The sequence below is a fragment of the Dreissena polymorpha genome, chromosome 12 (assembly GCF_020536995.1).
Source record: "Dreissena polymorpha isolate Duluth1 chromosome 12, UMN_Dpol_1.0, whole genome shotgun sequence".
Taxonomy (NCBI): domain Eukaryota; kingdom Metazoa; phylum Mollusca; class Bivalvia; order Myida; family Dreissenidae; genus Dreissena; species Dreissena polymorpha.
The window spans coordinates 8,293,437-8,315,607 of record NC_068366.1 but is presented as its reverse complement, the minus strand read 5'-3'; the positions used below and the strand labels follow the sequence as shown (position 1 = coordinate 8,315,607).

At 38.7% G+C, this 22,171-nt stretch overlaps 3 protein-coding genes across 3 annotated transcripts; 1 reads left to right on the top strand and 2 right to left on the bottom strand.

Annotated features, from left to right (window-relative positions):
• Positions 1 to 213: 213 nt before the first annotated feature.
• LOC127853862 (uncharacterized) lies at positions 214 to 6,267 on the bottom strand. Its single transcript, XM_052388662.1, has 3 exons — positions 6,128 to 6,267; positions 5,116 to 6,082; positions 214 to 1,440 (listed from the first exon to the last, which is right to left on the bottom strand). The coding sequence occupies exons 1-3, from the start codon at positions 6,265 to 6,267 to the stop codon at positions 214 to 216; spliced, it is 2,334 nt and encodes a 777-aa protein (XP_052244622.1).
• A 125-nt stretch (positions 6,268 to 6,392) lies between these two features.
• On the bottom strand, positions 6,393 to 15,471 carry LOC127853860 (uncharacterized). The gene is made up of 3 exons (XM_052388660.1): positions 15,433 to 15,471; positions 7,116 to 7,853; positions 6,393 to 6,998 (listed from the first exon to the last, which is right to left on the bottom strand). Exons 1-3 carry the CDS (start codon positions 15,469 to 15,471, stop codon positions 6,393 to 6,395), a joined length of 1,383 nt encoding a protein of 460 aa, XP_052244620.1.
• Positions 15,472 to 15,679: 208 nt separating this feature from the next.
• LOC127853858 (ras-like protein family member 11A-like) lies at positions 15,680 to 21,935 on the top strand. The gene is made up of 3 exons (XM_052388659.1): positions 15,680 to 15,818; positions 20,699 to 20,772; positions 21,303 to 21,935. Exons 1-3 carry the CDS (start codon positions 15,680 to 15,682, stop codon positions 21,744 to 21,746), a joined length of 657 nt encoding a protein of 218 aa, XP_052244619.1. The 3' UTR covers positions 21,747 to 21,935.
• Positions 21,936 to 22,171: the final 236 nt, after the last annotated feature.

The window sequence follows — 22,171 nt, the reverse complement described above, 5'->3', positions numbered from 1 at the left end:
CCGATATTGCAGGCTTACCTGTAGACCATGCTCGCGGCACATTGTCGAGCTTCTTTCGCAAAATTTTGGACTCTGATGGCAATATTTATGTGATTGTGACAGGAAAGCTATGTCCAAGTTTCCCACCATGGCCTGTCCCACAGGGAGTTGGCGTTGTTATATCTTGTAGATATGTTTTGGTTGTTGATGATGCTGTCAGCATTTGTGCCACTCTTACAGAAGTTCTTTCAGATATGGTTGAGGAAAGTTCCATGCGAACCATCGTCTCAGGCTCTTGTTTATCATGCTTTCCAAGCTATCAACCGTCGATGTTGGGATCTCATACAACATTAGTGGCCACAGACGACGGGGCAGGAGGCCATGCTGGAAAAGCCATGCCTTGAACTTCCCTGGTAGGCCTGTTCCCTCTATCTTTGCAAGCCCATTCCTCAGTTGCTGCCTGATGCGCTCTGTGTTATTTCTGCTATCACCCAGTGTGGTGTCAAACCATTTACCCAAGCACTTGACGGGGTTGTCAATAAGTGATGGGATATCCTCGCCCTGTACCCTGAGTGTTGTCTTCTGCCAGACTCTACCTCTTCTCAAGATAAGAAATCTTGACTTCCTTGGTTTGAAGGCCATTCTAGCCCATGACACAACATCTTCAAGGGCTGATAGGATCCATCGAGCTTGTATGTGTGACTCTGTTGTGATAGTCAGATCATCCATAAATCCCCTCTGTAGTGGAAGTCTGATATCTGTCTGGGTCTTCGGTCCCCTTGACTCCCTGTCTCCGGCTTTGATGATGAGATTCATAGCGGCGATGAACAGTACTACTGACACTGTGCAGCCGGTTACAATCCCCTTCTGAAGCTGTATCCAGGATGTTGTAAAGTTCTTTGTTGTGAAGCGCATGTTGATGTTTCTGTAGTGGCTTCTGACAATGCTCTGAATATGTTCTGGTACATGGTGGTGTTTCAGAGCAAACTCTATTACCTGGTGGGGTACCGTGCCATACGCATTTGCTAGATCCAGCCATACAACTGTGAGATCTGTCTTGTTGATCTTAGCTTCCCTGATTAACTGGCTAATAGCGCATGTGTGTTCAATGCAGCCAGAGAATCCTGGAACACCTCCCTTCTGTGCTGATGTGTCAATGTACCCATTACTGGTCATGAAAGTTGTAAGACGCCTGGCAACGACTGACATGAAGATCTTGCCCTCCACATTCAACAATGATATTGTCCGGAACTGTCCAATATCCTTGGAAACCTCCTCCTTTGGGACGAAGATGCCTTCTGCTCGCTGCCACTCCACAGGTACATCTCCTTTACGCCAGACCACCTTCAATAGTTTCCACAACCGTCTCAGCAGTTTTGGGCATGACTTGTACACCTTGTAAGGTATTCCATTTGGGCCTGGTGCTGACTTGGATCTAGCCTTCTTGATTATATCTTGGACCTCCTTGAGGGTTGTTTCTCCCTCAGTAAATGCAACAATGGGCATGGGTACTGGGGCTATGCGTTCATGTCCCTCCATCCGCATATGTCTCGCCTGATCAGAGTGCGTGTTCTTCAGATGCTCTTCAACCTCCTCTTTAGAACAATTCAGCTGTCCCGCTTTCTTCTCTTCAAGGATTTCCTTGCTAAAACCATAGGGATTGGAAAGAAATCGTGATCTTTGTCTGGCCTTCTCCCTTCTTGCTTTTCGTATCCTTTCCGCTTTCCTCAGGTCTTGAAGTCTGCGTCTGGTGTGGTCTCGTAGTTCATGTAGACCAATTTTCTCTAGCTCTGATGCCTGTCTGTACTGGTACTAAGTTGCGAAGGTCCTTCCTCAACTTCTCTATTTCTATCTGCCGTCTGTTCTTGGCGACTGTAGTCTGCTTCCTTTCCGATGGTGTCACCCCAAATCTTTCCTTCCCGACTGCATATATCAGTCTACACATACTCCGCAGTTTCCTTTCTACTGTTCCAAGTAACACCTGTTCCACGATGCCATCTACATCCTCATCAAACTCCTTCCACTGTTTCTCGTTCATAGCTGGCCATTTGATGCGCTCTAGTCTGTCATCTGTACGACTGCCCTGGCTACCAAGATCATGTTCTGGTCTTGTAGGCTTATCCACCTGTTCCACCTCAGATTCGTGGAGATCCTCAGAACTGTGGTGTTCTTCCTGGCTGTGGTCCTCCTGTGTCTCACCAGACAAGTCTGTGCACTGTCTCTGCTCCGGATCAGGCTGACAACCCTTCCTAGACCGGTGTATCTTGAGACCCCTGGCATTCTTACAGATTTTCCCGCAAACACACTGAGCTGTCTCTGTATAGGCCTCACCTGTCAATGTCCGTTGTACTAGCCGTGTCGATTCCGTTGTGTCCGTCCTATTGGATCTCTCTTCCACCCCCCCCTCTCGGAAGACCCTGGGGGTATCTTTTTGTATGTCTTGTTGTAGCTGTTCTGTGGGTTACTCCTTACGGAGTCATCATCTTGGGGTGCCGGCCCTTGATGCCCAATTCCAGTCTCTCCTGGATGTCCACTGTCTCTCAAGTTGTCACCAATCTATTCCTGGTTGTCATCCAGTCTTTCCTGGAAGTCACTGATTCCTCAGAAGTCATGTTGTAAAATACAGATAAACTGCTTTCCACTAATGTCATCAGCTAGGTACCACTTGTCATTGCTTGTTTCGCCCTTTTAAACCTAGGACAAGCTCTAAGTGGCGGGCGGCAGTGTTGATCAGACACTACCCATTAGTGGATGGCTTCCAGCTACTGGCGTTCCTCCTTAGCCACAGCCAGCTGGAGCTTCTTTCTGCTGCCTGTGATACCTTCTTAATGGCCAGCTTTCTCGCCTGTCCCTCTATTCCCCTATCCTGGAACATCTTTCCCAGCGATGGTGCAGGAAACCCTCTGCATCCCACTTCAATCGGGTAGTTCCATGCTCTCCACCCGGCCTCTCTACATTCCTGGACGAGATCTTCGTACTTGGCCTTCTTTCTCTCATGTGCCTGAGTACATCTTTCTTCCCACGGGACAGTCAGCTCTACCAGTATGATCTTCTTTGTCTTTCCGGAGACCATCACAATGTCTGGGCGTAGGGTAGTGTGGACAATGTCTGGAAACTGCAGCTGTTTCATTAGATCTGCCCGTAGTTCCCAGTCATTTGTGCCGTCTAGGATACTCGGATGTCCTCCCTTTGTACCCTTCATTACTGTCCCTGCTGGTACAAAGTTGATGTGCTTTGCCCCTGCATGTACTCGTGCCTTCTTCTTGTGTCTCTCAAGTGTATCCGCTACCTCTCGGAGTACCTGTTCATGTCTCCAGCGGTATCTCCCCTGGGCAAGTGCTTCCTTACACGAGGACAAGATGTGGTCCAGGGTAGCTCTTCCTCCACATAGGGTGCATTCTGCTGTTTCTATCAGCCCCCATCTCTGGAGATTCGCCGGTGTTGGCAAGACATCATAAACTGCCCGGATCAGGAACTGCAGTTGAAAAAACTGGTACTTCCAGATATCAGTCCATGACAGTTTCCTCCCTGTTGTCTGCCACTTTGTCCAGCTTCCCTGGCTCCCCATCTGGACTGCTTTCACCTTTCTTATCTCTTCTTCTTCCTTTCGGATTTCGCTCTGAACAAGTTCTCTTCTTTGGACTGTTGTGGCTGAACTCCACGGTTGTCTAGTGTTCAAGCCGAGTCCCTGTCTACCTTGACAACTTGTTCCCACTATGTCTTGATGTCTCAGTCGACTCTCTGCCTGCTCAACTGCATTCGATGCTGACCATCTTCTTCCAGTTCTGACCTCTATCCCTGCATTTCTAATGCTCATGTCACTAGAGTCTCGTAGGGTCAACACGAGCCTTGCCTTACTAACTTTGTACTCCTCTACAATTGATGAAAGAGGGAGCTGAAACATTCCGGTTCTGTTGTAGAGTCTAATACTTGTCATACATGATGGAAGTCCGAACCATCGTCTCAGGCTCTTGTTTATCATGCTTTCCAAGCTATCAACCGTCGATGTTGGGATCTCATACAACATTAGTGGCCACAGAAGACGGGGCAGGAGGCCATGCTGGAAAAGCCATGCCTTGAACTTCCCTGGTAGGCCTGTTCCCTCTATCTTTGCAAGCCCATTCCTCAGTTGCTGCCTGATGCGCTCTGTGTTATTTCTGCTATCACCCAGTGTGGTGTCAAACCATTTACCCAAGCACTTACGGGGTTGTCAATAAGTGATGGGATATCCTCGCCCTGTACCCTGAGTGTTGTCTTCTGCCAGACTCTACCTCTTCTCAAGATAAGAAATCTTGACTTCCTTGGTTTGAAGGCCATTCTAGCACATGACACAACATCTTCAAGGGCTGATAGGATCCATCGAGCTTGTATGTGGGACTCTGTTGTGATAGTCAGATCATCCATAAATCCCCTCTGTGGTGGAAGTCTGATATCTGTCTGGGTCTTCGGTCCCATTGACTCCCTGTCTCCGGCTTTGATGATGAGATTCATAGCGGCGATGAACAGTACTACTGACACTGTGCAGCCGGTTACAATCCCCTTCTGAAGCTGTATCCAGGATGTTGTAAAGTTCTTTGTTGTGAAGCGCATGTTGATGTTTCTGTAGTAGCTTCTGACAATGCTCTGAATATGTTCTGGTACATGGTGGTGTTTCAGAGCAAACTCTATTACCCGGTGGGGTACCGTGCCATACGCATTTGCTAGATCCAGCCATACAACTGTGAGATCTGTCTTGTTGATCTTAGCTTCCCTGATTAACTGGCTAATAGCGCATGTGTGTTCAATGCAGCCAGAGAATCCTGGAACACCTCCCTTTTGTGCTGATGTGTCAATGTACCCATTACTGGTCATGAATGTTGTAAGACGCCTGGCAACCACTGACATGAAGATCTTGCCCTCCACATTCAACAATGATATTGTCCGGAACTGTCCAATATCCTTGGAAACCTCCTCCTTTGGGACGAAGATGCCTTCTGCTCGCTGCCACTCCACAGGTACATCTCCTTTACGCCAGACCACCTTCAATAGTTTCCACAACCGTCTCAGCAGTTTTGGGCATGACTTGTACACCTTGTAAGGTATTCCATTTGGGCCTGGTGCTGACTTGGATCTAGCCTTCTTGATTATATATTGGACCTCCTTGAGGGTTGGTTCTCCCTCAGTAAATGCAACAATGGGCATGGGTACTGGGGCTATGCGTTCATGTCCCTCCATCCGCATATGTCTCGCCTGATCAGAGTGCGTGTTCTTCAGATGCTCTTCAACCTCCTCTTTAGAACAATTCAGCTGTCCCGCTTTCTTCTCTTCAAGGATTTCCTTGCTAAAACCATAGGGATTGGAAAGAAATCGTGATCTTTGTCTGGCCTTCTCCCTTCTGGCTTTTCGTATCCTTTCCGCTTTCCTCAGGTCTTGAAGTCTGCGTCTGGTGTGGTCTCGTAGTTCCTGTAGACCAATTTTCTCTAGCTCTGATGCCTGTCTGTACTGGTTCCCCAAGTTGCGAAGGTCCTTCCTCAACTTCTCTATTTCTATCTGCCGTCTGTTCTTGGCGACTGTAGTCTGCTTCCTTTCCGATGGTGTCACCCCAAATCTTTCCTTCCCGACTGCATATATCAGTCTACACATACTCCGCAGTTTCCTTTCTACTGTTCCAAGTAACACCTGTTCCACGATGCCATCTACATCCTGATCAAACTCCTTCCACTGTTTCTCGTTCATAGCTGGCCATTTGATGCGCTCTAGTCTGTCATCTGTACGACTGCCCTGGCTACCAAGATCATGTTCTGGTCTTGTAGGCTTATCAACCTGTTCCACCTCAGATTCGTGGAGATCCTCAGCACTGTGGTGTTCTTCCTGGCTGTGGTCCTCCTGTGTCTCACCAGACAAGTCTGTGCACTGTCTCTGCTCCGGATCAGGCTGACAACCCTTCCTAGACCGGTGTATCTTGAGACCCCTGGCATTCTTACAGATTTTCCCGCAAACACACTGAGCTGTCTCTGTATAGGCCTCACCTGTCAATGTCCGTTGTACTAGCCGTGTCGATTCCGTTGTGTCCGTCCTATTGGATCTCTCTTCCACCCCCCCTCTCGGAAGACCCTGGGGGTATCTTTTTGTATGTCTTGTTGTAGCTGTTCTGTGGGTTACTCCTTACGGAGTCATTATCTTGGGGTGCCGGCCCTTGATGCCCAATTCCAGTCTCTCCTGGATGTCCACTGTCTCTCCAGTTGTCACCAATGTATTCCTGGTTGTCATCCAGTCTTTCCTGGAAGTCACTGATTTCTCAGAAGTCATGTTGTAAAATACAGATAAACTGCTTTCCACTAATGTCATCAGCTAGGTACCACTTGTCATTGCTTGTTTCGCCCTTTTAAACCTAGGACAAGCTCTAAGTGGCGGGCGGCAGTGTTGATCAGACACTACCCATTAGTGGATGGCTTCCAGCTACTGGCGTTTCTCCTTAGCCACAGCCAGCTGGAGCTTCTTTCTGCTGCCTGTGATACCTTCTTAATGGCCAGCTTTCTCGCCTGTCCCTCTATTCCCATATCCTGGAACATCTTTCCCAGCGATGGTGCAGGAAACCCTCTGCATCCCACTTCAATCGGGTAGTTCCATGCTCTCCACCCGGCCTCTCTACATTCCTGGACGAGATCTTCGTACTTGGCCTTCTTTCTCTCATGTGCCTGAGTACATCTTTCTTCCCACGGGACAGTCAGCTCTACCAGGATGATCTTCTTTGTCTTTCCGGAGACCATCACAATGTCTGGGTGTAGGGTAGTGTGGACAATGTCTGGAAACTTCAGCTGTTTCATTAGATCTGCCCGTAGTTCCCAGTCATTTGTGCCGTCTAGGATACTCGGATGTCCTCCCTTTGTACCCTTCATTACTGTCCCTGCTGGTACAAAGTTGATGTGCTTTGCCCCTGCATGTACTCGTGCCTTCTTCTTGTGTCTCTCAAGTGTATCCGCTACCTCTCGGAGTACCTGGTCATGTCTCCAGCGGTATCTCCCCTGGGCAAGTGCTTCCTTACAAGAGGACAAGATGTGGTCCAGGGTAGCTCTTCCTCCACATAGGGTGCATTCTGCTGTTTCTATCAGCCCTCATCTCTGGAGATTCGCCGGTGTTGGCAAGACATCATAAACTGCCCGGATCAGGAACTGCAGTTGAAAAAACTGGTACTTCCAGATATCTGTCCATGACAGTTTCCTCCCTGTTGTCTGCCACTTTGTCCAGCTTCCCTGGCTCCCCATCTGGACTGCTTTCATCTTTCTTATCTCTTCTTCTTCCTTTCGGATTTCGCTCTGAACAAGTTCTCTTCTTTGGACTGTTGTGGCTGAACTCCACGGTTGTCTAGTGTTCAAGCCGAGTCCCTGTCTACCTTGACAACTTGTTCCCACTATGTCTTGATGTCTCAGTCGACTCTCTGCCTGCTCAACTGCATTCGATGCTGACCATCTTCTTCCAGTTCTGACCTCTATCCCTGCATTTCTAATGCTCATGTCACTAGAGTCTCGTAGGGTCAACACGAGCCTTGCCTTACTAACTTTGTACTCCTCTACAATTGATGAAAGAGGGAGCTGCAACATTCCGATTCTGTTGTAGAGTCCAATACTTGTCATACATGATGGAAGTCCGAACCATCGTCTCAGGCTCTTGTTTATCATGCTTTCCAAGCTATCAACCGTCGATGTTGGGATCTCATACAACATTAGTGGCCACAGAAGACGGGGCAGGAGGCCATGCTGGAAAAGCCATGCCTTGAACTTCCCTGGTAGGCTTGTTCCCTCTATCTTTGCAAGCCCATTCCTCAGTTGCTGCCTGATGCGCTCTTTGTTATTTCTGCTATCACCCAGTGTGGTGTCAAACCATTTACCCAAGCACTTGACGGGGTTGTCAATAAGTGATGGGATATCCTCGCCATAATGTCTACTATAATTATATTCTTAAATATGTTGTTTGATGTGTTTCCATTTTACATTGATATTATTTTTATCGTGTGATGTTATTTTAGTTCTTGTGTTCCGTTGTTTTAGTTGTTTTGTTTGTTACTGTTTTGGCTAGTTTAGAACTACACTGATTGTTTACTGTTTTACATGATGATTTATATTTAATTATCTGTGATCCCATTGATTATATTATATATTATATTAAAATGTATGCAAATTCTTAAGAATCGACCAATAAATGATCTTAATCATGTGTTATCTTCATGTGTTATTTGTATATCGTGTTCAACATTGATAAGAAATGATTCAAGCAATATTAATGTTTTGTAAGTTATTCATTTCTGTTAGTTCTATTTAAGATTTTCAACAGATAATTCACACTGAAACAATATATGTATCTCCAAATGAGCTAGCCTGTGGAGACTCACTTCTTTGCTGTTAAATCAAAGCCGACATATTGATAATCCTTTTAAAATCACATAACATTGCAATTATAATTGATGAAATGAAACTACAGTTGGTGGATACAATGTGCCAGTTGTTTGTTTTGAGGGATTTATGGGTTTCTTTATAGTCTTGCGCAAACTGAGGTATACATATGCCTTTTTTTCACAGCTTGCAATTTGTAAAATAATGCATTTTCACTTTTTATTAGCATTTCAACATGATAAATCTTATATTGACACAATAAATAAAAACACAATGCATAAGGTAAAGATACAAGATCACATAAAAATGTAACAAAAATGAATATTATTTAAACATCATTAAAGGCACGACACAAAATAACAAACTAACTGGCAATGTAAATGTGTGATTGTAAACAACGTATTTGATGTTTTGACAGTTCAATTTACGCTTGAGATAGCCCCCGAGCGGTTTTGATCACGTGATCCGTTATGGCTTCAAGTGATCCGTTTATGCATGAAGTCCGCTGCTAACAAAAACGTGCCACAAATACTTATTGTCTGCATTCAAAACATAAAATTTGCTGAAACAGTAAGAAACGGTAATATTTTATTAAACTGATATATTAGAGGTCGCAAAAACAGTATTGCTTTTCACCAAAACAACTTATTATCGCTAGTGATCCTCTATTGGTAACTTATAACTGACTGTATATAATTACTATTTTGAGAGCAAACAATTGTCTAACACTTCAACACATGATAAACAATAACCACTATTCTGTTTCTCGAATATTTATTCATCATCGTATCTCAAGATGCAAGGTAGAAATTAAATTGATTTCAGTTTCCCACGTTTAGCATGACATGTTGAGTTTCGTTCAGTAGCTGTCTGTTTGCTGGCGTTTTAGCGAACACAGTGTTTTGTTTGTGTGTCTATGGGTTTCTTGTTCTACTGAAACAGCGCACTGACAAATATAACAATTATGAATGACGATTTGCGTAATTGTATGCTAATTGAGCATTACTGTAAACAAGTATGTACATGTAATGAATGTGTGTTTTGTAAAAGCAGATAAGCCAAAATATTTTCCCGAGTTTTAGTATAAACGTACCTTCAAAATAAATCATGCGGTTCATGATAAATTAATTTAGCATTGCTCAGAATTCGTATCTCACCGCTAACAGATTTTCTATCTTGGTTGAAAAACAACACGCGTATCTAAACAAGGTACACCTGTTTACAATACAGAGCTTTAATGCAATAATAATTGTGCAATAAAACAACATCCATGTTAACTGCCTTTATCCGCAAAAACACATTGATCACCGTATATATTCGATTGCATTGTATCGAATACATTATGACGAATGGTAATATTATTTATAACATATTCAATTTCCTAAAAGAAAACCGTTTAGATTTGGCAGATAGTATTAATTAGCTATTTTAATATGAATGTTCTTAACACCATTGCTCAGCGTGAAAATAAAACGCAAAAAATAAAGCATTTAATATTATTCACATCATTTATGACTTTCTCGTGTCTTAACTATAAATCAACGTCTCTTATTCATATATGATAATAAAATATAGTTATATTTCTATACACTTGCATGCTATGTTTTTATCTGTCAATAACATATTCATGTAAATTACAAGTGATTTTATGAAATGAGTATCAATGATTACTGGGACTTTTTGTATTCAGACATAAAATTATTTAAATAAATTTCTTTCAGATAAATATATAAATGTATTCGGTTAAATTAATGGCAGCACAAGACCACGAATTGACAATAAATTGTCACATTATTTATAAGAAGAGATCTGTCAATAAATTGTTTATTGATAATTAATTATTGCAAGTTAAAGGTTTGAGTTTTTTCACGCGGACTGAGCGCGGTTTCGGTATGAAAGCTCTGCATAAATCAGTGAGTCAGTTTTTTGTCTCAAGCTCTGTCGCACTTGCTGCACTAACGTCACGAACACCTGATTAATGCTGGTCCGTCCTTCACACGCTGATGTAAAAAAAAAGGAAAAATACTCGGCACAAAGTTAACTGATCTCAATATTCGGCAAAGTTTTTCGTCTATTAATATCTGATTTATTGGCGACTAATGGCTCAAAAAAATCACACACCATCACAACACAAAACAGCACGAAAATGATTAAAAACGTCGGTCATCGCAATGGGGCTGTCTTTAATTAACCAGATGTGAGCACAATACACCTCAACGGCATAGCTTGGGCATCTACTGAGCTTAGATAGATCAGTATTTGTGATTGATTACACATCACATATAAAATGTTGTTTCCAGTGAAATAAATTACTGTTTCTTCATGACAACTCTGTCATGTTTTTGCTAGATGTGGCCTTAACTTCACAAGAACGAAAGCTTGTGCTGTTTTGATTGTTCGTTATACTCTTGGTCGTAAGCTCCAAAGTCGTGTTTTATCTAGTTCCAGCGTCGTTCATTCTAGAAAGTTTAATATGTTTTGACGTTACTTCTATGTCACTATATCATTGCGTACATAACATCAACTATTTTTATACCAACGAGTTGTTCACCTGTCCGGGAGTGTCTATGATATGCAGGGTAAGATGCTAACCGTCGACTGACTGTACAACATCTCTTCAATAGTGTTGATAAACGGTCTCTTTAAACGTTTTTAGTATACTTTCTTACACAATCTTACCTTGTCAACTAATGGAGCCCATGGTGGCCGGGTTGTTCACCTGCGTAATTGTCAGTATATTGATGCCAAAGAAGTGAGTGAGCACATGGCCAGACGTTAACATGTCGCCATTTAAGAACAACCTGCTTAAGTTGCTAAGCTTTGGAATGTTAATTTCGTTAGTTTGTTTGACATCGACACAGTTTTAGGACAATACACATGTTAAGGCTTTAATGTTCTTTTACGGTTTCGGCTACTGTGAAGAATTACAAATTTCAATATTATAATGATTTCAATATAACTTCAAATCATGTTATTCATACAACATAAAATGAAAAATAAAACTAATCAAATACTCATAGGCTTTGATAGCGTATTATCAAACTAACACAATCAGACGTTTGATGTATGTTTCAGCATTGTAATTAGTGATAAATGTTTGGTCAGGATTCGAACAGTCAGAGCTAAAGTTATATGTATGGCTATATCAAATGTAAGGCATTTAAAGATAATATTGAATATGGCAGAAACATCGTTACCATCCGCCAATACTAATGAAGAAACTTATTCCAGACCATTTAAATTTCTGCATCTAAATATGTGTTTAACTGTCTGTTTTAGTGACAATAGCAATACACTTTGAGTGTCGACATTTCAGAAAATACATGCCTCGTCCCAGATGGGAATTACATGATTTCTTCATGAATTAAACATCACCTGTAAGTTATCTGCATTTGGAACGTGGCAACAACTTTCCGCGCACTTCGAATGTAAGCAATTTTTATTAAAGAACTGATAATTATGTATTTAACTATGTACAGGTATTTTTCGGAACGCTAAATGACATATAGTTATGTATATTATAAATGGTTAGTTTGGATGCTATCTGTGTAAGCAAGAGTGTATATGGACTCTTCTATAAGTTTATTCTAAGTTATTGGGCACAGTTATAAGGTTAACAATTTGTAGAACTCGATATTCACGATTTGCCATACGTATATTCGTTGTTCATGAAGTCCGGAAACTTACAACGTTAACATTGTTGTTACAAATTTGAACAATATCGTAGAAACAGACAAATGTGTATCTTCGCAAGTATTTTAATATATTAAATATTGTATGTCAATGTACAGCACACATGATTTAACCCAATTTTTCAAGCCTATAAGGCTGTATGCAACTTTGGCCAGTCGCTTTTCTGGTCTTTTCATTAAAAACATGCATGTCGGTATGATTTCTTCTTGAACCTATTAACCATTCCTTAGCAACCTTTGCCTCAAAGTCTCTATTTCTGCAACACAAAATCAAAAAGAAACACACACATATACACAATACAATCGCTAAATATGCAGTTCGAGAGATTCTGTACCGTTCTTTGTTCACCGTAAGCTATTAGCAATAGTAGTGGGATCAGAGTAACATAAGAATTGTACCAGAAAATACTTTAACGAGCTTTGTTTGATGCAAACTAGCAAAAACGATCCATGCATCTTACACATTTTACACCTGTCTACACATTTTAACTGCTTTTATGTTTCTTACGAGGAAATGCAAAATGATATTATTTTTATTAAATTGATGAATATGAATTGCACTAAACGATGATGATCTTATACACTGACTTTAGGTTCTCCCACACAGTTTATGTTCCGTTAGAGCAATAGGTAGTTTGTTATCAGCAACTTAATAGTTAAATTAAATATTAAATAAGTCAACGGGAAAACGAATTTATTGTTGCATGTTTTTATTATAAATATATTTTCCAAAAAAAAACGTTGACACTTGTATACAAAGTCGAATAGAATTTGTCTGTTCTTCTAATTAATAAATTGTTTACGGTAAATGAATAAATACAGTGTTGAATTATATTTGCATAGCTTCGACGTTCATCTTGTACGAATACAACTTATTCTGTCTTCGTATTCATTTATTTCATTTTGTAAACAGCGGTTGTGGTGATGAACTCTGGATGAAATTTGAAAATTGTGCGTACTACTTATCTCAAGTGATGTATTTTAAAAGACGTAAACATTATAGAAGATTAGGCACGCATGTTCAGTTGACAGATTTATGAGGAAAACCTGTGTGGGCTATCATCACAATTATGTTCTGCTTCTTCAGTTTTAGAACAAAGAATTAACGCATGACATACTTTTTCCAAAGGAAACCGCACATGATTAATTAACCTCACATTATTAGTAGTGAACACATGACCATATACCATTTTAATAACAGACACTGCCAGTGAATTAACGCACAGTATTTATTGCGACTTGTTGTAAATAGATTGGGTCTGGTTGCATCATTTTCTTTGGTCTTCCAGTAGTATTGCTAATTGGAAAACACAAATACATTTGTGAGTTATACAGAGAAATTAATGTGCGAATTTACAGGTTCATGCATTATTACATTAATAACTACAAGGAAAAACATCGAATACAAATGAGGAGGCTTTATAAAAGAAAAATTAATAACAAAACCATGCAAACATTAAACAAATCGAGCTGATAGGGAAATCTTAAAAATCTCTCGTACATCACCATTTCATTATTTTTGTTTCTGAAATCAACATTTCATTGAATGTTTCTTTTTGGAAAGGATTCATTAATAGTTTAATTGTTGGATAAAATTCATCGAAAATTGCCAAGCATCAATATTTCGCCTTTGAATAATTTAGATACAAAACAAATAATGTTAATATATTAGCCTTGCTCTGTGGAAAAGGAGTTTAATGCATAAGCGTAAAGTGTCGTCACAGCTGAGCCTGTGCAGTTTGCACAGGCTTATAAGGGGCGACACTTTCCGCATTTATGATTTTTGTTTTCGTTTAAAGAAAGTCTCCTCTTCACATTGGTGTAGGCGGAAAGTGTTGTCCCGGATTTGCAGGCGCGGACTGCACAGGCTCATCTGGTACGACTTTACAGACATGCATTATATCCCGTTCTCTCAGTTAGTTATCACAATACAAATGATTCCTACCCATGTTTGATACAGTGGAGCATCCTGTTGCTAGCCTGAGACGCCTGAGGTTTCAATTGAACCGATCTAAACTGCATGTGCATGCGAAAACATGCGCGTTGATTGAACGTTATAATTTTCGTTCGGTTAAACGCAACTGATCAGCTAGTCAATTTCTGGACTGGTATTTATCAGATAACCATGAGTCGAACATAATCGATCTGCAAATCGCCGTGTTTTTCAAATATTGATATATTAATTTTCGACGAAATATGTGCTAATTTAAAGATACGTAACTCACTTAAAGGGATCTTTTCACGCTTTGGTAAATTGACAAAATTGAAAAAAGTTGTTTCAGATTCGCAAATTTTCGTTTTAGTTATGATATTTGTGAGGAAACAGTAATACTGAACAATTACCATGCTCTAATATAGCCATTATATGCATCTTTTGACGATTTTAAAGCCTAAAAATTATAAAGCGTTGCAACGCGTAACGATTGAATAATTTGGAGAGTTCTGTTTTTGTCGTTAAATTTTGTGCAACTACGAAGATTGCTTATATAATGTATAAAATACGTTAAGTATGTGTACTCGGCGGAATAGCCCAGTAGGCTAAAGCGTTTTTACTTCAGGACTCGGGCAGGACTCCAGGGGTCACTGGTTCGAAACCTGCTCCGGGTAATGTTCTTTTCCTTTTTTTAATTTTATTCTTGATTTTTTACTGGAGCTGTTACGATCCAATGTTTACATTTATCAATATAAAGCATTTAATGAATAAGTTAAAAAATGCCAAAATCTGTGAAAAGGCCCCTTTAAATATTTAAGTACGAGTTTTCAATTATATTACCCGCTCAATATATTCAAATATTTTATTGTTGGCATATTTTAACTTTAAACTAAAATATAAAAATGATGGGTTGGTTCAAGTTATATATGTATATGCTTCTCGCAATAGGTTTGTCAACACATCAACAATAATTTACCTTTATCATACATTGATTTTATACTTCATTGTAATTATGAAATGCTAGAATTTCATAATTAATATCTGTGTTAATATCGCATAACACTGCATTAACACATACAAGCATGACGTCCGAAATCAAAGTCATACAAGTCTATACTTTGTACTAGTTAATTCTGTAAAAGTAATAACAAACCGTTCCCCAATGCCACTTTTCAATAGTTTAAGAGGATGCGCATGAAACTTCCACAGGCTCCTATTCAGCGAGTGGGTACAGTGGCTGTTGTAAACAGTCAGTTTCCGTGCTGCAGGTTTTCATTTTATTATAATCCCAGAGCTTTTGTCGTTCGTTTACTGGAATATCGTTGAATCATTTTTATAATTGCGTTTCAATAAATTGAGAAAGCAATAACACAAAGTGCTTACTACCAATGTATGTGGAGGGTAACCTGTACAGGGTTGGTCATCGTAGTCCGAGGGCGAGCCCCCACGCCACGCTCACTCCAGCGGCAAGGAGGTCAACATACTGGTGCTGGGTCATCGAGAAGTAGGAAAGGCAGGTCAGCAAAATACTGTTTTATAAAATATGTGCAGTATTTGAACAATGTAAAAACAAACTGGCAACTAGATAACTTCATCAAAGCTTCAGTTTTCATAGTGGTTCTGACGTATGTTTGGTTTTACAAAAGATAAGAAAGCAGTTTTTCAACACACCGAGAACGCAATATAGACACGTGCTTGATATCCCAATGTCAGTGGAGCGTAAACTGGACAGGGTTGGTCATCGTAGTCCGAGGGCGAGGCCAGACACGCACTTACGTCACGCCCACTCCAGCGGCAAGGAGGTCAACATACTGGCGTTGGGTCACCGAGGAGTAGGCAAGACAGGTCAGTAAGTTTTTGTGTGTTAAAATATGTGATGGCGGCTTAAATAAATTTGTTCTTTTACGACTCTAATATAAATTATAGCTTGGGTTAATGCTTTACATTTATAATCTTCTTGCGAAGTATCGCTATACGTGTGCGATTATTTGAAAACGAGAAAGAATACATCTACTGTTATTTAGCAAGAATACATCTAATGTTATTTAGCAAGACACAACGGAATAATGATATAACATGAATGGATGGGATGCGTTCGTGTCCATTTATTATACGTATCTTAACATTATATACAATAACGAACAGATGCTACTTGTGCTAATACATACGTTGGTCTACAGCCAGAAAGAAAGTTTTAAGGCGAAATAAAAACAGAATGCAATCAATTTATTAAAGATATTTTCTGTTTTCAACGCAAGAGTGGTAAAAATAGTAATTAAGCCATTTTAAAAAATTAATAATTTGAACCACAATGATTTATTTAAAAACAACTACACCAATCATTATTTTCAAACAAAAAGGGTTAATTTAGTTGCTCACAGTATGTTGGACAGTTTATTAAACTAAATTAAAATGAGTGAAAGTATGCACTATATGTTGTTTTGAAGCACAATTTGAAGCATCAGCAGAAATAAGACTAACACTTACTTTCAATTTATATTTCTGCAACCGGTTTGTCTTTATTAATGATTAGAAAAAAACAGAACTGAATGGGAGGATATTTCCCGCTATTAATATTTAAGGCTTTACAATTAAAGACAACGAATAAACTACGATATTCCACAAAACAAAAAGGACGGAAGACTTAATTAGAACGGTCAATACCAGCAAATGTTTCGGTTTAAATCGAGTGAAAGGCAGGCCGATACTCGTACTTAGTTAACCAATCACTTAAAAGATAAACAATACTCACTTTAAAGCACATCAATAATCACGTAGTAACACATAACTTATCACTTAATAGCTTAGCAATAACTTAACGTAAGAACAGTTATCCGTCAATACTCGCCATCTTACTATTTTTGTCTGTATCAGAATTTATCGATACAGAAGCAGAAACAATATTTCTAAAACAATACATGGGCATGAAGTAATAATTAATCTGAATGTATGCGAATATATTAGAGTCGACAGATGTTCATATCTATGTTAGACTATTCCCGTAGCTTAATGTGTGATTGAACATAATTCACCTAGTTATGCTACAATCTTTTGAACGTTCCGACCTTTTGCAACACACACTTTAAATTATCGGTAGTTTTTAACACCATCAAAATTGCGGGTCATGCGGCTAAATCGCTATCATCAGAATATCATAGAAATTGCAGAAACTTGTAATTTACGGTAATGTTTCTATAATAAAAACAACCATTACAACATATCTTGAGATAAGATAATGATAACAAGTTTAACCCAAACATTCCCAGCATGCTCATTAAATGTCAGAACATGTTCTTACATGCTGGTAACCTTGTAGTTTTAAAGTCTACTTAATCATAGCAAATATCTCTAATTTGATATAATAGCCTGCAGTGTTCGCGCTAAACAAATATTCGACCTAGTCGAGGGATCAGTGCCTACAAACATTTAGTCCGATACTGATATGCTTGAGTTCCGATAAGTGTGTCCATTTAAAGTAATGAATTTATGTGTTTTAATAAGGCTTATAGTAGTTTTGTTTTATTTTAATTAACCCGACCGACCTAACGTATTGTAGTCGAGCCTAATCTTTTATGGGCATTCCGGGTTGAGCTTCCGATTAATTTTTATATATCACTTATTGTGCAATAAATGGTGAGATCAGTGTTGATGCTTTCGATCATGTTCGCTAATTTTATGATGAATTAACTGAACATAAAGTAAGTACAAATGGTAAATAAAGATGACTGCATATTCTTTAATACCTAATGATACAATATGACATTTCTGCAGTGAAATGACAGCAGTGAAAATAAACAAATTGTTATTTTCTACGGTAAATTTTATATTTTTAGATTATCATAAAACTAATTATATATTTTTTCTAAGATCACGAGTGAATAAAAATCGACATTCCACCGAATCCGACACATTTTGTATTCCATGTTTTTTCAACGTTTTTTTACGTTACGTTACGTAATAATCAACAATTAGAGCATGCATATATTAAAAGCGTACATCTTTTTCTTGCCCTGTCATGTCTACAGTCGTAAGTATGGGTTTGTTAACACAAACCCAACCCTTTACTTACCGTCGTATAAACCATACGTATATATACCTTGTTAACAATTAACACATGTCGTCGTCATTTGGCGTTTAAAGAACATTAACATACCTGAGTAATTAAATTACCTTTGTAATTAACACGGCTTCAATAAACATCACATTCTTGCAAATTGTTAAAACGGTCGCTGTCATGTCTTACTATGAGATAACTTACAGGTAATACGTTATAAACGACAACATAACTAAGTGCTCATCTGAGGCGAGGCATTTAGTGTGCTCAATTTATACCCTATTGCTATTTTTACTAACAATTCCAGTAATAAAACTATGCATGAAAAGAACACTTAAGTTCATTATTTATTTACGTCTCAAAACTGTCATCTGACAACAAATATATATATATACTATTAAATGTTCACTCTATTCATTTCAGCCTTGACTGTTCGATACCTGACAAAGCGATTTATCAGCGATTAAAATTCTGAAACAGGTACTGCAACTGTGATGTGGTTTGTTATGTGGAGTATGATACATTATTTTTAACGTGAGAACAAGTATGTTTAACGATAATACAATATATAATGCGTTACTTTAATTGCTATGAACTGGATGCATCGATGGGCTTTGTCGTGAAAAAGCTTTACCAAATAATAATATGCATGACCGGTAAAGATAACTTGTTCCCGAAGCTGAATTGTGAGTTATATATTTAAATATGCGATTGTCATGTAAACAGCTGTTAAACTGGAAATCTTCAAACGTTGCTTCTGTTCGAAACAACTCGATGAATAAACGAAATTCACACAACTGTGTCTTAGGGTTTAAACGCATGTGTCTTCGGGTTTGTCAAAGATTTTTAATAGTATAGTTGAGCCAACTAACTATAAACTTTAAATGTAAACAAAAGTCCACCAATGTCCCTCAGATAGAAGGAAAGGACTTGCAATTTTGGGGTCTATGCAAATCACAATACTGCAAAGAGGATTACAAAGTTTTTTTATCTATGTATCTATTTAATTTTCATGCTTTAATTTCTATTCTAATCTCATGCACATTTAAAAACAAAAAAGAAATTATAGTCTAGATTATCCCTGATGATCGAATGTCAACTGTTAAAAACAAATGTTTTTGCTGTGCTCCGCTGTGTACGTCATACATATATTCAGTTCTCAGGTCCAGTTCTTTCCAGTTACCCGATCGGAACTACACAGTACACATCACTGCTACACTTTTTGAGGTTTACTATGATATGAATGCTTCCTTCCTGTCAGTGTGTTTATCTGTATAATTTATCTGTAGTTGTCTTTATGAAACTGATGGCCAATATTCAACTAATTCTAATAAGCATCATACGTCTTATTAAACTTTTATCTTCTATCCCATTATCCATCAACTTTCTTCATGGTAATTCTTACACCAACAAAAATGGGATCTACAAGGATATAAGAATATCCATTCAGATCATTATGCTTATGATTAATCCCTTATAACAGCTTTCAATTATACCACATTTTACTAGTTATCAAAATCACATTGCAATAACATAATATTTCCGTAACATCAAGCACTACAAGTTTTACAAGAAAAACAAAACAATACAGAATGATTACTACAATAATGCACATGTTGGACGAGAAAGATTATTGTTAACATACCCCATTTAGATTTTTCTCTTATCCTTCTATATACACAACACTCTAGATGCCTCCACAATGTGGCCGACGATCAGAAATTCTGATGGCACCTCCTTCCAAACAATAAACGCTCTGGTCTTCAGCCCAAATTCAACTGACTCAGAAAAACACAGAAAACTCTCGAACTCTGCCATACACTAACCAGGGTTCCTTGAATAAACAAAAGTATCCCCATACCCCAGACCTGACCCTAAATTTCCCATTAGATTTGACCGTATGATTTATGATTTCAGGGCTTTCAGTACTCTTGGATGTGTATCCCGCAGCTGGTTTATAGTAACATTTATACTTGCTATTCTAATTAACTATATTAACATTTACACACACACACAAATAAAAGACAACCCTATTTCTTTGACAGGGTTCACACGCACGTGTATCCGGATTCACACATGTGTCTTCGGTTCCACACGCATGTGTTTTCGTGTTCACCCGCTTGCTTCTTGTGGTTCACACGCATGTATCTTCGGATTCACACGCATGTGTCTTCGGTTTCACACGCATGTATCTTCGGATTCACACGCATGTGTCTTCGGTTTACACGCATGTGTCTTCGGATTCACACGCATGTGTCTTCGGGTTCACAGCATGTGTCTTCGGGTTCACACGCATGTGTCTTCGGATTCACACCCATGTGTCTTCGGGTTCACAAGCATGTGTATTTGGGTTCGCATGTGCATAATGATCGTCCTTTTCTTAAAAAATAGTTTCATTAAAACCATGACTTCGAGAGGTCGGGGAAATGTATTATGTATGTTATGTATGATTCATTCGAATATTTAAATAATTTTCGTCATTATTTTTAGAGAAATCTTTCAAGAAACATACTTTTCTCCTCATGCTAACACGATATTACAATTCTCCACATAAAGAAAGTCCCAAAGAGTCAGTATCAATAACCTTGATTTTGCCAGGTTAGCGCAAATATTGTCGTTTTATTTTAGTATTAAAGTTTGGCACAATAAAATAAGTACACTTCTATTCCAGATATGCTGTACAGCCACTCGAAGTGCATAGAGGGTAAACATCTAACCCTGCATATTATAGACACTCTCGGACAGGTGAGTAATACTCGTGAATAATAGTAGTTAATATAAATATTAAGTAACATGAAAGTTACGTCAAAACTTATTCATTAATTTGATATGAAATAAAGGTTTTTGTTATGAGAACCTTACGTACGGTATGTTGCAAAAAGCAAGGTCTCCTTCAGTAAAGCCACTTTAAGCTATACAAATAGTATGTTGATATTTTGGCAATTGTAGGCAAATGCACAAAAAAGCGCACCACCAATATATCGATTAGGACCGTACTGTAATATGTCGTAGTTATGTGCTTATAAATGGTATTCATTTCCATTATGTAATACATTTTACAATTTATGTATAATTTATATAAATTTTTATGCACTTTTTTAGAAATGAGTAAAATTGTTTCAGTTATGTAGATAACGGTATATTGTTAAAAATTCTTATTTGATGATGTGTAATAATTCTATCTCATTATGAGATCTGAAGACCGCTCAAGGGCTATAGACTCAGTTTTGATTCTACATGTTTCCTTTATCTATTAATCGGGTAATATGTTTTAGATGACAGCAGACGACATCAATCCACATCAAGTCCTATGGGCGGACTGCGTGATTATAGAATTTGCGATCACAATGGCCACGAGCTTCCAAATTGCGAGAACTTTGGCTGAATACGTGCATACTATCAACCAGCCAATTTCTGTAGCGTTGGTGGCCAATAAGTCGGACATGATTGAGAGAAAAACAGTGTCTGATACTGAGATCAGAAGACTTTGTGCCGAGTATAATTTGTTGTTCTTTGAAACATCGGCGAGTGAAGGTTGGACCAGCATGAATCAAGTGTTTGTAACGTTAGCGCAACGAGTGCAACATATCTTAAAGAAGAAAGAAAAGCTGACTCGCTTTATGCAGAACCCGGCTGTTGCAGCCAAGTTAAGATCTAACAGTCATTCCGAAACCTTGCTCAGCGAGCATGGAGAACTCGAACTTCTACTTTGTCATTGATATGTCAATGTAATGAAAATTCCGTTTGCTATCGCTGCATTTCATTTTCCCGAATACATTAATATATTCATCTTATATAAATTTAAAAAAATAGTTTGATGTCTAATAATGATCCGGTAAAAGTTAGTTAAATTTTATGTCTTAATACACATTTTTCCGATAATCATTGATACTCATTTCATCAATCAGCTTGTCATGAACATGTATATTTTGTATATTTTGTATGTTATATATATATATATATATATATATATATATATATATATATATATATATATATATATATATATATATATATATATATATATATATATTGTATTTTTACGAGAGGGGGCAATGTTTGTATGAGGAACGCATATATACGTTCAAATAGCAGATTGATTGCATCGGAAATATCCTAACTGTTTGTTCAGAATTTCATGAAC

Excerpts from the sequence above, each read along its gene's own strand:
- LOC127853862 (XM_052388662.1), bottom strand. The coding sequence starts at position 6,267 with ATGACTTCTGAGAAATCAGTGACTTCCAGGAAAGACTGGATGACAACC. Across the intron at positions 6,083-6,127 it reads CACCCCAAGATAATGACTCC|ATACCCCCAGGGTCTTCCGA; the intron begins GTAAGGAGTAAC and ends ACATACAAAAAG. Across the intron at positions 1,441-5,115 it reads GAGAACCAACCCTCAAGGAG|GTCCAAGATATAATCAAGAA; the intron begins GTCCAATATATA and ends ACCCTCAAGGAG.
- LOC127853860 (XM_052388660.1), bottom strand. The coding sequence starts at position 15,471 with ATGACCCAGCACCAGTATGTTGACCTCCTTGCCGCTGGA. Across the intron at positions 7,854-15,432 it reads TTGACCTCCTTGCCGCTGGA|TGCTTGGGTAAATGGTTTGA; the intron begins GTGAGCGTGGCG and ends AACCCCGTCAAG. Across the intron at positions 6,999-7,115 it reads TGCAGTTCCTGATCCGGGCA|GAAGCACTTGCCCAGGGGAG; the intron begins GTTTATGATGTC and ends TCCTCTTGTAAG.
- LOC127853858 (XM_052388659.1), top strand. The coding sequence starts at position 15,680 with ATGTCAGTGGAGCGTAAACTGGACAGGGTTGGTCATCGTAGTCCGAGG. Across the intron at positions 15,819-20,698 it reads CCGAGGAGTAGGCAAGACAG|ATATGCTGTACAGCCACTCG; the intron begins GTCAGTAAGTTT and ends CTTCTATTCCAG. Across the intron at positions 20,773-21,302 it reads TTATAGACACTCTCGGACAG|ATGACAGCAGACGACATCAA; the intron begins GTGAGTAATACT and ends AATATGTTTTAG.